This window comes from Physcomitrium patens, chromosome 8 (genome assembly GCF_059467195.1).
Source record: "Physcomitrium patens ecotype Gransden chromosome 8, ASM5946719v1, whole genome shotgun sequence".
Lineage (NCBI taxonomy): Eukaryota > Viridiplantae > Streptophyta > Bryopsida > Funariales > Funariaceae > Physcomitrium > Physcomitrium patens.
Genome location: NC_143417.1, coordinates 16,096,359 through 16,115,733, shown reverse-complemented (window position 1 = coordinate 16,115,733; position 19,375 = coordinate 16,096,359). Strand labels below are relative to the sequence as shown.

General features: G+C 32.2%; 2 protein-coding genes across 11 annotated transcripts; one reads left to right on the top strand and one right to left on the bottom strand.

Annotated features, from left to right (window-relative positions):
- Positions 1-1,551: 1,551 nt before the first annotated feature.
- On the bottom strand, positions 1,552-4,110 carry LOC112286163 (uncharacterized). 6 transcript variants are annotated; one of them, XR_012218094.2, is made up of 5 exons: positions 3,745-4,110; positions 3,461-3,596; positions 3,192-3,243; positions 2,845-3,066; positions 1,552-2,006 (listed from the first exon to the last, which is right to left on the bottom strand). XR_012218094.2 is itself a non-coding variant. In XM_024527807.3 (3 exons), exons 1-3 carry the CDS (start codon positions 3,959-3,961, stop codon positions 1,988-1,990), a joined length of 372 nt encoding a protein of 123 aa, XP_024383575.1. In that variant the 5' UTR covers positions 3,962-4,110; the 3' UTR covers positions 1,552-1,987. The 6 variants fall into 6 exon arrangements, 1 of the variants encoding a protein (XP_024383575.1); XR_016504605.1 differs by lacking the exon at positions 1,552-2,006 and adding an exon at positions 2,152-2,681; XR_016504604.1 differs by lacking the exon at positions 3,192-3,243 and having other exon boundaries at positions 2,845-3,122.
- A 17-nt stretch (positions 4,111-4,127) lies between these two features.
- Positions 4,128-7,196, top strand: LOC112286165 (uncharacterized). 5 transcript variants are annotated; one of them, XM_090252735.1, is made up of 6 exons: positions 4,128-4,776; positions 5,144-5,178; positions 5,339-5,598; positions 5,736-5,835; positions 5,968-6,556; positions 6,714-7,196. In XM_090252735.1, exons 5-6 carry the CDS (start codon positions 6,291-6,293, stop codon positions 6,850-6,852), a joined length of 405 nt encoding a protein of 134 aa, XP_090108861.1. In that variant the 5' UTR covers positions 4,128-4,776; positions 5,144-5,178; positions 5,339-5,598; positions 5,736-5,835; positions 5,968-6,290; the 3' UTR covers positions 6,853-7,196. The 5 variants fall into 5 exon arrangements, with proteins under 5 accessions (XP_090108861.1, XP_090108863.1, XP_073392059.1 ...); XM_090252737.1 differs by lacking the exon at positions 5,144-5,178; XM_073535958.2 differs by having other exon boundaries at positions 5,339-5,835; positions 5,968-6,590.
- The last annotated feature ends 12,179 nt before the right edge of the window (positions 7,197-19,375 follow it).

The following is a 19,375-nucleotide window of genomic DNA, read 5'->3' as shown; positions in this document are numbered from 1 at the left end:
TATATATTTTTAATTTATTTACAGAAACTACGAGGTAAACAACCTCTTTCAACTAAGCAGACACCTTCCTCTCCTCCTTGTGCCATGCACTAGTGCATACACATAGTAAAACTCTTATTTATACAAAAAAAGTTAAGGTAAATTTATAATGAAATATTTATGTGTAATAATTTATATAAATTTTTTAATTTTTAAGAAAAACATATAATAACATTCATGTGATTTTTCATTCACTTTCAAAAGAATATTATTTTTATATAGAGAATTTTTAATTATAAATTTATTTTACATATTTTTTTAATTTAAATAGGAGTTTTAATGTGTTTATACAAAGGTACATAGTATAGGAGTTGTCTACGTAGTAAAAAGTGTCTACCTAGAAACTCTTTTATTTATTTGAAAAGTATTATGATAATAAATATTTATTTACAAAAATTCATATAAAAATAGCTCAACTTCATTATATGATCCAATTCTAAAAGTTGTATGAGTTTAATTATATGCACTATTTAGTTTCTAATGTTTATAAGTCTTACTTTTAAAAATATAAAAAATGTCACAAAGATAATAATATTCTTCTTATTATAATCAAGAGTCTTATATTTAAAGTTTTGGATTATAAAATATTCTTTCAATAATAACATGCAACTAAATTTGGTTGTTGAATTGTAATTAAAAGCATGATAATCAACATGGATTGGAGTTGGTAAGAAACATTTTCTTCAATTTTAATATTTATGTTAAATAAGAGGATTTTTACCAATTATATATACAAATTCTATTTTTTCTTCTTTAGAATGACATCAAAACAAAGCCAAGACGTTAAGGAACACAAATTTTTGGGTGAATAAAGAAAGACAAATGAAACCAATGCAGGTATAACACACAACTCCATGAAGAACTTCCTAACTTTCTTTGCAGAATTGCATATACCGCTCACTTGTTGTCAAACTCCTCAATTCACAAACATACCAGCATTACATACAAACGTACATACGAAATCATTCATAAGATTATATAAAACTATTTACAAAACTGGTTATATATATATATATATATATATATATTTATAGAATCTTATGTACTGTTTTGTATAAAATTGTATATAGTTGCATAAATATAGACACACTGAGACACATGTAATTGAGTACATTGAAGTCACATCACTGCTGTGATGTCTGCCAGTGAAAGCAATTTCTAAGCACATGATTGAGCGGAATTCAACGCGACAGATGTAAGGAGGCTCAAAGTCGGAGGGCCTGCCCCCCAGGAACGGATTACTAACCTTGAAAAAGCTGAAGAGATTGCATGGCAGGTCCTCCTAGTCACGTGGTTATCATAAAAAATAAGGTTAATTGACACAGCGAGGTTGAAGATGCAAATATATCCTATGATTGGCTGGACATGGAACTAAATTAAGAACTGGGAGTTCATCTCGAATGAAGCACCAAACAGACCACTCTGAGAGAGCACCCACAAATATAGCAAAAAAAGCATCACACTTTTTTCCGGATGGATTTCCTTCCACCCTCTACAATTAGAAGTCATGAATCCTCAGGACATAAATCTGTTTTTTATTCCACAGGTTTCAATATAAAAAAACTTCATTCGCACCAAATTCTGTGCTTCTGGACATAATTGTTATGGCCATCACTCCACAGGATGAATTACCGGTTTAATTAATCGCAGAATCGGAATGATAAGGTATGAATACTGTGCTCATTGCAGCAAAGAATAGCCATAGCCGTGAGCTGTGTGGTACATGCTGGAGCTTCTATTCTCATTGCCTGCAGAAGCAATGAGGCCACGCCCTTCAAGACCCGTACAAAGCCAACGATATATATTCAGCCTTCTGCTAATATTCTGTGCGTGAGCTGCCGTTAACTTGGACAAAAACTATTACAGTTCTCGCTAGCTGCGAGTTGAATGACATCCCCTGTTGCTCGCCATGAATTTCCAAGTCCTCTCTTAAGTCTTGCGGAATGAGCTATTTGCCAACCATCGAACTGAGAACATAAACCAGAAATAAAACATTAAAAATAAAACATTGTTGTGAAGGTTCAGGTTTTCTTACACAACTACGCCTTATGGAATAATTAATCAGTGAACGAGAAATGACTGGCTTACAAACACATTCATCAGTCTAAAAAGTCATGCAAATGTAGGTTTTGAATATAATAATCTAACGTAAACTAAACAAATTAACGAATTGCACTCTCTGGTCCCCACAATTCCCATGGTTTTGATGGTAACTACGGATTATGTTTTCTGTTCACTGAATCCTTCGAGTGTCATGCACTGACGTTCTAGTGACCATCTGATCCCCTTCTTGTGCTCACGAAAACTGTCTATCATGTTCAACTTCTCAAAGGTCAAGATTCAGATCCCCACACAAGCTCCCCTAATGAAAGATTGTTTTGACGAACTGGCGACGGGACAGATCTACTGGTGATAAAAACCGTCACAATGCCTTAGCTCATGAGAATCGTCTAATACAGCGGCGCTGACACAGCAATAACAAGAGGAGGGACCATAAGACTTCGTTTAACGATGGTATACTATCCATCAGAGAATTCCAAGCAGATGCCATGAAATGCGAAAATTCACTCATGGGAGACCACTGTATACGAAGAGCATCAACTGTTTCCGGTTTTGAAATGGAGGACGAGAGTCTGTTAAGCCTGATGCACCACCACAAATTTTCAGACGAGCACACAAGATGTGTAAAGAAGCGATGAAGCCCGAACCCAAATTCCGTAAAGGTCAGCTGGTAGAGAAGCAGTCAAACAGAATCACAACGCAGAAGAGGTTGCATTTTGCAAATTCGAGCTTTACGTATCTTACTGATGTGGTTTAAGCAACTCGAAGTAGCTCAATGTCGCCCTCACGGAGCGCGTCTGCAACGATGACCGCGGTGTTCAAGCAATTCTCAATCCACCGTATCAGGCGCTTCCACACCGCGCCGGCAAACCAGTACAAAAAATCCCAACCCGGCTTCATAATTCAACTCTCGCTGCCTCCCTCCCCTCGCCTCGCCTCGCCTCCTCCGATCACTAGACGCTCACTCTGCCACCACAACGAATCCCACCATGTTGAACCCACGTTCAAACCCACTCTAGTATCTGCGACAAACCAATTTCTACAAGGTTTCAACAGCGAAACGAAGAAACTCAACTACATCGCAAACTTACCAATGACACCCTAAATGGCCATGGCTTGCGGTCTCACTCCCAGAACAAGGCTCTGGAGAATAAACCGTGGACAGTGAGAAATGGCACAGCAACGTTCTGGGGACTCGCTCAGTGTAGCATTATTCTCAAAAAGATCACTACGGCAGCGAGCGAGCCTCGTCCACAAGAAGCGATCAAACAGGGGCAGCAAATGAGGTACCCAAATTATACCGGAGATTCAATGCCAGGACAAGAAAAAAATTGACGAAGTAAGGAGACGATGCACTCACCATTTGCCCAGTTGGTTGAACGCAATGGATTCGTTTCTGGGAAATCGTCCCGCGGTGAGTGGATTCAAGGCCGGTCGGGTTTCACCATAAACCCACTTTGGAAAGTAGCCATTCCTTGATCGCTGGCGCACACAAACTGCCACCGGTCCAGGACAATTGCGTAACCGAGCTGCGAAAGTGTACTAATTCCTGGTAGGGTTGCGCCAATCACGATGCAAACGAGTGGGAGTTCTGAAGTTGAGGCATGACTCGGTCCAGGTGGGGAGCTCGATCAATGGCCTTACCTGCAGGAAATTGTCGAACTGTACGTGCGAGACTGGTCAAGAGCCGTCCTCCTCCGACGACAATTTCTCGCAAGCTGTGGGGAATGAGCGCCGCCACAGCACGTTTGAGGCGATTGAGCCCTGGTGTGAGGAATTCCCGGGCGACTGTGATAAATCCTTCCAGCGGGTGTGGGGGAATCGGTGCTCCGCGGTTCAACCCTTTAGAAGATGGGTTCATGTTTCATCAAATCCGAGTTTACGGAATGCACAATGCATGCTCAATTTGATTAAGGGCTGCTGCCAGTCCAATTCAAGACGCATGGTGACGTCCGGGGAGGGACGGCGGCAGCAGCGGCAGCTCCGACGCAATTGGTTGCACTGTTCTTCGTCCGTCGTTCCTTTAATTGGGTTTGTGCATTTTGTGTGTTGTTCATCTTTCTGATTCTTTCTTTAAACCAGAATTCTAAGTCAACAGATTTTTGTGGTACCAAGAACTCGGCTTTCACGTAAAAATCAGATTGCAACAATAGTAGTTATGTGTACAGTATCTTTTCTTTACCTATCTTCATTTTTGTTTTATTTTATTTTCTTCCACTTTCTTCTTCTACTTCTTCGTTGTTGTTGTTGTTTGGATTTCTTTTTGTTTCACGCGTTCCAACGAAATTTATCAAGACTATCACACCACACATTTACAAATCATTGTATCTACTTTTCATTGATCTACCAAATGCTCAGTTCGGTAATTTAGGAACTCTCAAGAGAGTCAAGAGCAGGATTAGAGACAGGATGTGATCTGCCGTTGAATCGAGTGGTAGCTGGAAGCTGTGCGCCAGAGATCCAAGGATGGAGAGCCGATAGCTCTGCAGCCAGCACTGTTACCGTCTATTTGCAGCTCAACTTGTTCCTCAGTGAGGAGCTTTGTACGAGCTTTTGGGTCTGTTCTAGAAAGTGCTCTCCGTCATTGTGGTTTTGTTAATCCACTGCACGATCGCCATTTCCTGGGTTGCAAATAGTGGGGTTGGATCAGAGCGAGCACTGGTGTGATCGATTGCGGTGGGTTTCAAGTCCTTTTCGTACGTGTTTTTGGTGGTGTTTTGTTTTGCGCTAGCTTGCATCATCGTACTTTTCTGACCCTCGCCATTCGTATATTCCAATGTATGTTGTGTGCTAAGTTTACGGTTTCGATTGGATTAGCTTCGTTGCTGTCTCATGAGCACAGGAAGTTTTGTTTTTTCATGATTTTGGATGCCTATCATAGTGTAGAAAGCTTGTTCTGCGCTGAAGCTCGTCCACATTTTGGCTGTTAGCTCCTAAATGGTGGTGTTGATTATCCGAGGTCCGACCTGTTCAATGCTTACAATCCATGGAAACCGCGGCTGGTGCCTTCACCTACCTGAACTTCGTGGGTCGTTCGGTGCAGGTGTAGCATTGTGGCAGTGTGCTAGAACACACCAGGTTTCTTATTCTTATCTCCTGCTTCGATCGCTGTAAACACATACTTAATGCTTCACATTGCACCATTGTGGCGTGGAACCTCAGTCGTTTCTAGGGATACGTGCCAGATCACAGTTCTTTGGACAATCTCGCCTAATCCTGCTGGGTCAAATGGCTGCAGGAAAATAGCTGACTAGAAAACACAAATCATGGCGGACCATGAAGAGAAGGATGTCGTGGCTTTGACACAGAACGTTGGGGAAGTGACCATTGAAGATCGAGCATCGGATAAGCCTGCAGAGGAGGAAGACAAGACCAAGGAGGGTGGAGTGATGAGCTTCATCGACGGGTCAGACCATCGGTGAACTGTTAAGTTGGGGCACTCCCGACGCTGACATTGCAGGGTTCAATGTGCTCAACATTGACACGAAGCACGCTGAGGTATTCATAGATGTGAAGATCACGAACCCTAATCCCATCCCCATTCCTCTGATCGACATCATCTATGAAATCTCGAGTGAAGGTAGGAAGCTCTGCTCTGGCACCATCCCTGACGCTGGAACGATTCATGCCCACAGCTCCGAGATTGTGAAGATCCCGCTTACTCTGATCTATAAAGATATCGTCGACACATTAATCGACATTTAACCTGGTCAAGTGCTGCCCTATGTTTGCAAGGTATGTGGAGTTAAGGATGCATTTTAGGTTTCATGCTATGTGTTCCTCTCTCTATCTGATTCTTTTGAGTTGTCTGCAACCGAGTGGTGAATGCTTGGAAGTTGAAGGAAGCACTGCGAATGGTTGCTGCAGGTAACCCTGTTGATTGATGTTCCGGTGATTGGAAGGATCACTCTTCCGTTGGAGGAGAAGGGAGAGATTCTCGTTCCTCACAAGCCAGATGTAGACTTGGATTACATTGACTGGGACCACCTTTCGCTGGAAGAGACCTCCGCTACGTTGCATTTGACTCTCAAGAACATGAACAAATTCGACATTGATACCATTTTTTCTTTTCTTTTCTCTTCATTTCCTGTATCCTTTATCCGTCAAATTTTGAGCACTTTCGATTGTTCGACCCCCCGATTGCGAAAGCTGAGTGTGACACCTTCAGTGACGGGGGGCAATTTTCTGTCATGAATTCTCCTTTCAGGAATAAATTCTTTCGTATACGATCTGCAGCTTGCAGACCTTTCTATTGGAAAGGCCAGACTTTGGGAGGCAACTACGGTGAAGGGTTAAGGCTCTGGTACCTTGCAGGTGCCTATTACCTTTCGACCCAAGGACTTCGGCGGTGCTCTGTGGGACATCCTCAGAGGGAGAGGCACTGGGTACGCCATGGAGGGATCCGTCGGCGTCGACACCCCATTCGGACCCATGCATCTGCTGTTCAGCAAGTCCGGTGAGACTGCACTGAAGGGCAAAGACGACGATGAGTTAAAGACAACCAACAGCATTTGCAAGCTCATTTCCCCTCGTGTGAAACCAATGCAAAGCTTATCAACCATTCGGTAAATGATCCAACTGTAATCCTTGTCTGTTTGTGTGTCTTGGTGCAGGATTGAAAAGGTGGAGGCTTTAAGATCCAAGTTCCTCATCTCCAGCGACCATTCTACAGGGAGGTACATGTCTCGCCAACTTGGTGAAGCAACAAATCTGGGCGCTTTGAAACAAACTGTGGGGACTTTCTTTCACTAATCCTCTGCCATTACTCTGCGCACTTCTTGTGCTTAGATACAATGTAGCTCCGTTTATTTCCACTTGATGCTAACGAAGTCGGATGATGTGGGCACCGAACGATCAAGTATGTCATGTTGTTCCAAACTGTGGGTATTCAATTTCGACGCTGAAATTGCCATCTGGGAATGGCTCAGGGTGAAAACAGGCTAGGCCTTTCTAAACAACTTTCTGTTACGGTTTCCTTGGACTCCATGATTCTGATCCATCAGGTAGTTGTCCATGACCACCGCAAGTCTTAGTTTTCTTCTTTCAATCTTTTTGTCAATCTACTGGAGTTCATTCCACTTCCAGTTTTCGGACCCGATCTTAGCCTCCTCCCACCCTGTTCTGTTGTCGTTGTTTCCAATAATCCTGATTGCCATCCTGTTTATGCTCATTGTGAATACTGTGATTGTGAAACCTGGAATTGAAGTTACTGTGAAATATGAAAATGGTGTATTAATAGATTCGTTGATTTCGGAAGCAGACATGACACCCCAAATTGTAATCAGCAAAGTAGCATAAACTTGATCAAGAATGCAATGCTTTTGTATCATTTACAAGCAATTACTTGATATTGTTTAGAAAACATATTGATGTCCTTATAGAAATGATCATGTTTCAAAGATGCATTTTTTAGTTTTTTTCTATATTTAATAGAAGTTAATATTTATAAAAATAGATTTATGAGTAATATACAAATTTATAACAAAATATGTTTTTTAAATTTTTTATTGATTTATCATTAAAACATGTTTTAAAGTTATATCAATTTTTTGTATAACATTAATTATTATTTTTAAAGAATATAAACTATATCATTTATAAAATTATATGTAATTAAAAATAAAAAAAAATATTCTAAAGCAGGTATTTTGAAATGCTATAAAAAATAAAAAACAAACATAAATTAGAAGTTTAAAATGTTTATATTTTATATTAGATTTTATTTATTAAAAAATAAATTCTTTATAAAACAATTTACTTATAAAAACTAAATATTAAAAATTAAATAAGTTAAATAAAAGAATTTCAATTAAAAAATTAACAAGAATTTGATTAAAATGAAAGAATATAAGAACAATTGTAGTAGATAAATTTATTGTATTCATTATATAGGTAATATGAACAAGTAGAAGTAGGTAAAAATAAATGAATTTCATAGCATATTTTAAGATAGTTTTTTAAAAGCTTCATAGATGTTGCTTTGACTTTACATGTGATTGTAGTTGATAAGTAGGTTAGAAATTTGATCAATAAGTTAATCATGTGTCATACATGTTACTAACTTATGGAACAAATTAATTATGTGGTGTCTATATAGAAAACTTGTCTTATTAATTAAGATATGTGTCATCCAAAGTTAACATGTTTTGAAAATCTAATAGAATGTGGCTACATATCTCTTAGGTAGATAGTATATATAGAGGCAAGAATGAAGTTTTCTTCATTCTTATCAATTCTTTTCTTACTTTTTATCTAGTTTCAAGAAGTTTCTAGTTTTCTTGTTTTTTGGCAATTATCATATAAGTTTTTTTTTAATATATATATTTATTTATTTTTATTTTATGATACTTCTATGAAAAAGTCTCACTTCTTTATTTATTTTCATTGAGTTCTTACTTTTTATAAATTAATAAGAATATGCTTATGATATCAAAGTTTTATCTTTTCTTCATTAAGAATAGAGTATTGTTTTCTCTTGATAAGACATAAGCATATTAGAAGTTACAAATTATTTTCTTCTAAGTTAGTATTACTTTTAGTATTTTTTTTTTTGTTTTCAAGTTCTTTTTTTTTTTTTTTTTCTTAATCAATATTAGACATTTTTTTTCTTATAGGTATTATTATAATAGAACTTCTCAAAATAAAGAGTGTAATGGCGCAAATGCAAGAATAATTGAAGAAATTAATGCTTACAATGCATCAACTCAATTTACCACTATAAAGACAAACAAGAATATTAGAAAATAAAGATATAGAAATAATTAAAGATATTTCAATATTTGTACCAAATCATGTTCCTTTTCTTATGGTAGAACACTATTTAAATATTAGAGAACCAAGAATTAACTTATCCGAGAAGTTTGATGATATAAGATCAAAGTTTTAAAGATTCATGAATCAAGTACAACCAATAATTGAACTTCAAATCCAAAGCTATCCAACTTCAGGATCACAAGTTAGGTTTATTACAACACTACTTTTTGATTGTGCATTATTATGGTATTCATCTTTTCTTGAATAATGTGATTTAATATTACACAACTTAAAAGTTTTTTTGATAAAATTTCATTGAATGTATGAAGGACATGATATAGTTCATGTTGCAACAAACAAGATCTATATTTTACAACAAAGAAATCAATCTATAACATTGTATGCTTTACAATTTAGACAACTTGTGAGGAACTTCATCTCTATTGATTAAAAGTTATGTCCAATAGATTGTCAAGAGGCTATCTACAACCATAACAAGGATTTTGGCAACTTCAAAAGATGCATTCAAAAATTAAAAGCAAAGATTGTAAGATTTAAAATTTGAACTATAATTTGTGCTTAAATTTTTGAGGATTTGGAGTTAGAGGTAATAAAGTTATAGCCATTTAAAGTTAAGGTGTCTTTTTAAGATATATGGTTGCTCTTTTAGAAATAAAAAAAATTATATAATAGCTTTTGGAGTTTGAGAGGTACAATCACAAGAATGATTTCAAAACCTATATCTTTTATTAAAGAATTATTATATTTGGAATTTATATGAAGGAGTTATAAAACATTGAAGATAACGTATATAATTGAAATGTAGTAAGTGAGCCATTTTATTGATAGTAATGGTTGGAACTATATTTTAAGTTTTTGAATGAATTTTTAGCTCAAAATTTCCAAAATTATGTATTATTAGGTTAAAAAGCTATACATCAAAATATTATGGTATTTAAGTATTTATTTTATGAAATATAAAGAAAATTTTACATGGGTATATATAAGCAAGGGTTTGAAGCTATGGTTAGGATTTTGGGAATATTTCAAGATCCATAATAAATTTTTTATTGAAATTTTTTTTAGTAGTTGTTTAAAATATATCAATAGTTCATGTAAAATTTTAGTTTATTTGGACAATCCGATCATGAAATATGATCTATTAAAATTTGAAAAAAAATCACCTTCAAAATATATCAAGATTTAGAATTTTTTTATCACATTTTGGATGTCTTTTGGTACTTAGGACTTATGTATTGATATAATTATCCTAATAGGAAAAAAATTATATATAAAAATTTGGTGCTTTTTTATTTTGACACTTGATTGAATAATTAGTGGTAGCCAAAAGCTTAACATTTTTTTAAGGAAAATTCTTTCTACTCTAATATATTTGTACTTCTACTTAAAGAGCTTTAAGGCACTAAATTTTCTCAATAAGTCAAGATAAGAGATCAAATCCTAGAGTTTGTATTATCAAGTAGAATAAGTACTCATGATTTATTTAGGGCATTTGTTCAATTTATAAAAAGAGAAGCAACAAGTGCATAGAAAGGATAGAAATACTACCAAAGCTTTATAAGTAGTGGTGGATAAGATTGGAAGGTTTGATGGAAGAGACATTACTAAATTTCTAAGGATTTATACATATGAAATGGAGGTACATCAAGTTTCTAAAATAAAGATGATTACTATCTTTGATTTGGCAGTTATACCAAAAATCAAAGAAAAGGTGCAAGATTTGCATATTGAGGCTATATTATAGAAGAAATTTGAAGAACTCTTGAAAGATGAATTTTTTGAAGAAGATTCAAAGATAATGACAAAACACACCTTTTTGAAGTGGATTAAATTAAGGCTAAAAAATCAAATAGCTTCAAATGAACTAATCAAGAAATTTGAGATTAAATTTGAGTAATTGCTATGACAAAAGAAGCAGCTTTTGGAAACAAAAAAAAACTATATTATTCTTATAGGCAACTGATAAGTATTTGGAGGACAAGATGTTCTTTTATCTAGTAGATAAGACATCTAAGAGTGATTTTATGAATAATTGGAGGCTAATACAAGAGATAATGGAGCTTTTGACTAAACAAAAAAAGATTAAGACTCATAGTTTAATATCAAGGCTAAAGCCAATGCCTACATCTTAAAATCTAGTGTAACTTTGAAAGGTAATCAAGACTGCTAAAGATGACACTTTTTAAGAATTGATCAAAATCATATAAGATTTGAAGATGGAAATGACTAAGTTGAAAAAATTCTAAATGGCAAGTTCATCAAAGACAATTGAAGGCTCAAAAGAATTTGTAGAAAGATGTATATGGTGTGACAATCCAACTATAAGCGTGGTAAGTATGATAGTTATAAGGTTGTAATCAAGAATGTTATTGTATATTTCAAGGAGGGTAGAATAAGATTCATATGATCAAATGAACCTTTGAAGACTAATTTTGAAAATGGTAGCATAAAAAAATTGGTGGAGGAATAAATATCATAGAGTAATACCATAAAAAGAAAAGAAGTTGAGTCTTACTCTATTGCGCTTTAATAAAAAGTAGTTAAGGCTAATTCTTTACCAACTATAGAAGCCATGATTAGAGAAGTTGTAACTATTATCTTGATAGTACATCATTATTAAAAAAATGGTAGGTGAGAGACAAAGAAAAGAAAAAATATAATACAAATAAATCTAAAGGTAAAAATCCTACTTACAAGCTTTAATCTAACATTGAGACATCTATAAATATGAAAAGTATTTTAGAGGAGAGGACCTTGAATGCCAAAATTGAATTCACTCTAAGAGAGGCTCTTGGTATAGCTAAAAAAGATTTCCATGAATTGTTCATTAATGTGATAAATAAAAAGAAACAGATGATAGTTGAAGCTATTGTAATAAAAGTATTAGATATATGGATAACTATGGATGAAGAAAAAGAGATAAGATAGGTATTTGCATAGTTTGCAATGCCAAATATTGGAGGTAAGATTGATATGAAAGATGATACTTTATTTAAATATATTGAAGCTATAAAAAAACATCAAATAGAATATATATCTATGAGATCTATAGAAATAAAGAAGAATGCATAAGAAACATGTGTAAATACTTACTCTAAATGTAATAATGATGGAATAGAAAGTAATAACTATTCAATTTCTTATTAGATTAGAGCTACTATAGAAACATATGTGAAGTTGAGGAATTCTAAAGATCCAATTTTGGCCTTAGTTGATCATGGATGTGAAATCAATATCATATCATGATGAATATATGAGAAGATTAAGTAGCCAATTGATATCAACCAAGGTTGGATAATTAGAGCTAAAAACAACTAATAAGGTAATTTATATAGAGATTGTCTAGCTATAAAGACTAGGATTAGAGATGTAGAAGTACAACAAATTTTTTTTATACAAAATTCTATTATATATCTAATAATACTTGGTCAATCTTATATTATAGCTACTATAATAGAGACTAGAGTCTTGGATGATGGTTCACATTATACTTGGATTTGTAATTGGGATAGAAGAAAAATTATATAATTTTTTATTATAAAATCTATTGATAAAAGCTTAAAAAACAACTAAAAGAGATGCCTTTGTAGCTGAGAAATAACTTTGTAGATTTTTAGAGAGTATCCTTATAGCATAGGGACATATGGATACAAATGAATCATCTACAAATTTCAATATAAATAATATTAATTTTAGATTTTAAAACTTGACTAATAATAGATTTATAAATATTCAAAAGATTAAAGATTTAGATTCTATAAATAGAAGAAAGGTGAAGAAATAAAAAAAAACTTAAAAAAATAGATTTAATTTTAAATGATAAAGCCATAGTTGGAATAATAGAAGAAGTAGGTTTAGATGATGATTTGATAAAAATTCTAAAGAATTTAGCTATAAGCATGGATGGAGATGTTGCAGTAGAAATATATTGAAGAAAGACTTATAAAAAATTAAAAGAGATGGTAGCAAATGGTAGACTTGCTACAAACTATAGATTGAAACTTGAGGCCAAAGTTCAAACTAAATATAAAACTATGGTAAAAAAAAAGATAAAATCTAAAGCTATCCAATTATCAATTGATACTATAAAACATATCAAGTATATAATTAATGAACCAAATTTAAGAAAGAGACATAGAATTAGATATCAATTTATTCAAGAATCATTAATTATATTCAATTAATATGTAATCAATACATATTTAAAAAAATATCATAATATATTTTGGATAGAAAAAAAAGAAATTTGGACCATATATATTAAAATTAAAGAAAAACATTTGTGGATTTAAGTATGATTACTTTGTTGTAATATTAAAAATATTTGTTCTTATAAAAAGTTAAATTACCATAGACTTAGACCATTTTTTAATTATGAACAAGTGAATTTAGTCGCTTATTAATTACATCTATTGGAATTTATAAAAATTCATATGTATTTCATATGTCTCTTTTGGAGCCATGTAAGACAAAGAATATTGTGAGAAGAAGACAAATATCAATGTATCTTATAGAAGTGGATAATAATCAAAAATTTGAGGTAAAACAAGTCTTAAATTTGAAGTGGTACCAATTTAGATTGAAATATCTTAATCATTGGCTCAGATATAATATTAATAAATATACATAGTATCTAGCAAAAAAATCTTACAAATACACTAAAGAAGATCAAAGCTTTTCATTAATGACATCTATAAAAACTAAGATGAAGGATAGAAAATCTTTGCTATAAAAAAAACATAATTTAAAAAAAAAATTATATTCTATCTTTTATCTTTCTTTATAATTTTTGTGTAATTATGGCATTAAAGAGATAAAAAATCAACAGCCAATAGATTCAATTCAAGATCCATCATTTTTTGACTTATTGAATGAAACGTTGAAATTATTACGACCTTTCAGATGATGTGATATGAATGAAGACCTTCAAAAAATGACATGTTCTTCTTTAAATAGATGGTGAGATATAATATATTTGATATTATGATTTGAAACAAGAGTCTTGATATTTGATAATTTTATTGGAAGTAGAAATGACTCCTAATGGTGTTACAAATTTTTTGTTTGAAAGAAGCTACAAAAGTCTCAATAATGAATAAATAATTGGATGGTCTCTCTATCCTAGAATAAAGCATTACTAATGACTAAAAGGACCTATCAACTACCTTCAAAAAAAATAAAGATTAAAATACGTGGCAAATATAATTTGTAGTACCTACACTTCTTGAACATACGATCACTACTCCTTGTAGAACTTGTCCTCAAAAAAGGAGATAATGTTATTGATATATATTTATTATAATTATTATTATATAATATAAATAAAAAGAAGTAGATAAAAATAAATTTATTTCATAACATCTTTTAAAAAAACTTCTTAGAAGCTTCATAAATTTTTTTTTCATTTTATATGTATTTGTAATTGATTAATAGGTTACAAAATTGGTCAATAAGTAAATTACGTATTATACTTGTTTGTAGCTTGTAGAACAAGTTAATTATGTAGTGTTCATATAAAAAACTTATCTTACTAATTAAAATATGTATTGTACAAAGTCAATATATTTTGGAGGTCCTATAGAATGTCGCCATATACTTCTTAGGTAAATAATACATTTTGAGGTAAGAATGAAGCCTTCTACACTCTTATCATTTATTTTCTTATTTTTAGTCTACTTTTAAGAAGTTTCTAGTTTTTTTATCTTTTGGAAATAATCATTTAAGTTTTTCTTTAATAATTATAGTTTCTTATTTCTATTTTGTCATACTTCTTTGACAAAGTCTCACTTATTTATTTATTTTCATCAAGTTCTTATCCTTGACATCAATACTAAGATAGACGAATTAGAGTTTTAAAAGATATATTGTTACAACTAAAGATTTTCTTAACCTTGATTCTAATATATACTACATATTATGAAACTTTCTAAAATATATTAAAATATTCTAAAAATCTTTTGTAACCTTATAGAATATTTTAAAAATCTCTTAAAACCTCATATTGAATTATTTTGAGAGTCTTTTAAAAAAATAAAAATTTAATAAAATATTCTAAAAATATTATTAGAATATTCTTATTAGATATCCATAATATCACTTTCCCTTTTAACTTCAATTTTTATAAAGAATGTCAATTTTATATCTATAATAGAATGACCAAAGCTTAAGCATCATCTTTAAGGTTTTTTGTTTGAATTGATTGTAGTATAGGCATTGCTTCTCTCAATAAGTTTTAGTTTTATTTTGATTTGTTTTATTTATAATTTTGATTCTATTTTAAGATTCATGATTTAAATACTTTCTAAATATTTATTAATTTGATATATTAGATAATAAATTAAATATACTAAATTAAAGATTGTTGAGAGAATTTTTTTTATTATTGTTATAATTAACATCCTAGCAATAGCTCTATGGAAAAGTCATCCTAAAATAGGTTTTAATTTTTGATGATAGCATCAATAAAAATATTATACTTTTGTGGTGTATTAATTAGAATTTTTGTTGATTTCTACATACATTCATTAATATCATAGCCACGTCAATGAATAAAATATTCTAATTTGCTTCTTCTTCACCAAAAATCAAAGACCTTTTCAACTTCATATTCCATATGATTATTTATTTCAATATAAGGTAGTGATGGTTGTATTCTTTCTAAAATAGTTAATTCTTAATAAGCCTCTAATAGAGAAATATAAAAGACTAAATGTACTTTCATAGATGTGGATAGTTCTAAACAATAAGCCACTGGATTGATTTAATTTTGAATATAAAATGGCCGTAGTCTTTCGTAGTTCAATTTATTGTAAGGCCAATTGATCTTGATATTTTGTCAAAGAAGCCATACTTTATTTCTAACTTAAAAAATAAGGAATTTCTTTCTAAATTCATTTGAAGATACTTTGTAAGAATCTTGAGATGCTTATTAATAGAAATTCAAAGTTATCTAAAGCTATGATAATTATTTTGTAAGATCTTTAGATACTAGGTTTTCATCCTTTGATTTACTTAACAAATCAAGCTTTGAATAGTAATCATATTTGGCATAAAATGGTGTTTTTGAGTCAAAGCATGAAGAATATTATTATAAATAAATTGTGCTAAAGATAAATATAAGGTCCAATCATCTTATTAATAGTTGATGGTACATTATAAATACTACTCTAAAACTTGATTGACTTGTTTTATTTGATCATTGATTTAAGAATAGAAGACAAAGAAAAGTTTCATATCCACCTTCAATATCTTAAAAAGAAACTTTCAAATCTTAATATAAATTGAGGTCTTTAATTAAAAATAATATTATGAAATAGGCCATGAAATTGATATATATTATCAAAGAAAAGCCTTACTATTTCTTCTCCAAAAATTATCTTTTTGCATAAGACAAAATATACCATCTTTGTAAGTCAATCTACAATAATGTAGATAGTATTGAATATAACTAATGATTGCAGATTGGTAATATAAATCATTAATATATAAGATTATGATTGCTTCAAAATTGACAATGGCTATAGAAGTCCATAAAGAAAATGTCAAGAATTCTTAGATCTTGAACCGATGTCACATAAGAGGAAAAAATTCTTTATGGTCTTCTACATTTGAAGCTACTAAAAATCTCAAGAGATAAATTGTAATATTTTGTTAAATCCAAAATATCTTATAGTTGAGAAAACATGATGAGATTGAAGAATACAAAGTTACATTGGTCCTTTTGGAATATATAAATAATCTTCAAAATACAAAAGATCTTCTACAAACTTAAATTTGTATTTATCAAGATGCTACTTGATATTACAAACTAATGAATCTTTAGCTGAGGCTGCATAAATTTGTTCAAGAAAACTTGAATCAAGTGTAACCATAGAAATAGTACAAAGATAAAATTATTTTGGCTTTAAAAAATTAATATATTATTGATTAAATGCTGCTTCTCTAATCTTTGGAGTAAGATATTATCTCTTTGGTGAAGCATCTATCATGGAAATACTCATGTAAGCTAGTAATTACATATATAAATAGGTAGAAGTAAGTAAAAGTAGGTAAAAGTAAGTTAATTCTATAGTATTTAATATAGAAGCTCCATAGAAGTTTCATAGACGCTGCTTTGACTTCATAGGTATCTTTAATTGACTTTTTGCATTAGAAACGTGGTCAATAAGTTGGCCATGTGCCACACATGTTATTAGCTTGAAGATCAAGCTAACTATGTAGCCCACACGTAGAAAAACTTGTCTTGTAAGTCAAGGCATGTGTCCTACAAAGTCAACATATATTGGAGGTCTTAAAGAACGTCGCCACGTAGTCCCTAGTTAGAGAGTATATATAGAGATAAGAGTGAAGCCTTCTTCACTCTTATCAACTCTTTTCTTGCTTCCAGTCTAGTTTCAAGGGTCTCTAATTTTCTTGTCTTTTGGTAATAGCCATTCCTATTTCTCTTTCAATATACATACTTATTTATTTATATTTTATTACCTTTCTTTGAGTGAAGGCTCACTTGTCTGAATTACTTTTTCATTGAGTTCTTGTCCTTCACAAATTAACAAGAGTATACGTAAAATATCAGAGCTTTGTCTAATCTTGATTAAGAGTGCATTACACTTTTCTTTTATAAGATATAAGCATAGTAAAAGTTGTGGATTACCCTCTTTTAAATTGATATTGTCTATAGTATTTTTTTTGTTTCCAAGTCCTCTCTTCTATTTATCTTGAGCAATATTAGACATCTTCTCTCTTCTAAGTGTTATCATGGCAGAACTTCTTGAAATGAAGAGTGCAATGGCACAAATGCAAGAGCAATTGAGGGAGTTAATGCTTGCGATGTATCAACTCAATTTACTACTACAAGGAGCAACAAGATTGGCAGGAAGTGAAGATATAGAAATGGTTGGAGCTGCTTCAATATCTGCACCAAACTATGTCCTTTTTCCTATGGTGAAACGCCCTTCAAATGTTAGAGAACCAAGAATTATCCTATCCGAGAAGTTTCATGGCACCAGATCCAAGTTTCGAGGATTTATCAATCAAATGTAACTTGTGATTGAACTTCAACTCCAAAGCTATCCAACTCCAGGATCACAAGTTAGATTCATTAGTATGCTTCTTTCAAGTTCAGCACTATCATGGTTTTCATCTTTTTTTGAACAACGAGATCCAATATTGGATAATCTAGAGGCTTTTCTGACAGAGTTTTGATCCATGTATGGAAAACATGATACAATTCGTGTTGCAACCAATAAGATCCATATTTTATAACAAGGCAATCGATCAGTAACGTTGTACGCTTCACAATTTCGATAACTTGCAACTAATATCAAGTGAGATGATGCTGCACTTATTAGCCAATTTCTCTACGGATTACAATATGAAGTAAAAAAATTAATGCTCAACTTATCTGATCCTCAAACATTGAGTCAAGCAATTGACTTTGCTGTGAAGTGCGACAATCGTCTTTTTGAATTCCAATCTGAGAACCGTATAAGTCGACCTCAACGTTACTATAATTCAATGGCAACACCAATACCTCTTCAACACATACATTCGGAAGTAGAGGATATGCAAATTGATGCAATACGTTTCAAACCTCTTACTGAGGAAGAAAAGACTCGTTGTCGCCAAGAGGATTATGTTTATATTGTGGAGAACCAAAGCACACTGCTTAACATTGTCCAAAGAAATGATGCAATCACAAAATGAAGAGTATGGTTGTGAAAGAAGATAATATGTCGGAAAACAAGTTTGTCCAGCTACAATAGGGACCGTATGGCTGGAACCTTGCACAACTTCTAGTAAAGGTCCTATTCTCTCCTCAGAGCCCTCTCCTTGTTTTACATTAAATTTTATTTTAGGACCTAAACATTACAAAGTCTCTGCCTTGTTAGATTCAAGAGTCTCAGCGTGTTTTTTAGATGAAGAATTTACTAAAAGACATAACATATCTTTAGTAAAGAAAACTAAACCTGTTCATGTAGAAGTTATAGATGGTCGTCCATTGTCTTTTGGAGATATTACTCACGAAACCCTTCCTATAGAAGTAATAATCAATGGTCATAATAGTTTTGTAGTATTTAATATCATTAGATCTCCCTCTAATCCAGTCATTTTAGATTTATCGTGGTTAGAAAAATACAACCTTCAAATAGATTCGATTTTCTAAACTCTTATTTTTTCTAAAAGTACAACTAATAGTATAGTTAATCAAGTAGAGAGTCATAAGTCCAATTCAATTAAACCCGTATTTATAGATGCAAAAGCTTTCTTGCATGCTGCTATGAAAGAATCACCATATATTATTTATGCCACACTTGTTTCTACTAGTGGAAAGACTTCAAGTAGCATTCCAAGTCAATATAAAGAATTTCAAGATGTATTCAAAAAAAAAGAATGCGGATACACTCATGGAACATCGTCTCTATGATTGCTCAATTGACCTTCAAAAAAGAGCACAACCACCATTCGGACCAATCTATAGTTTATCACAAAATGAGTTGACTGA

Coding starts and splice junctions, on each gene's coding strand:
- LOC112286163 (XM_024527807.3), bottom strand. CDS start 3,961: ATGAACCCATCTTCTAAAGGGTTGAACCGCGGAGCACCGATTCCCCCA. Junction 3,597..3,744: donor AGTTCGACAATTTCCTGCAG/GTAAGGCCATTG, acceptor GACCGGTGGCAG/TTTGTGTGCGCCAGCGATCA.
- LOC112286165 (XM_090252734.1), top strand. CDS start 6,291: ATGAATTCTCCTTTCAGGAATAAATTCTTTCGTATACGATCTGCAGCT. Junction 6,557..6,713: donor TCTGCTGTTCAGCAAGTCCG/GTGAGACTGCAC, acceptor GTCTTGGTGCAG/GATTGAAAAGGTGGAGGCTT.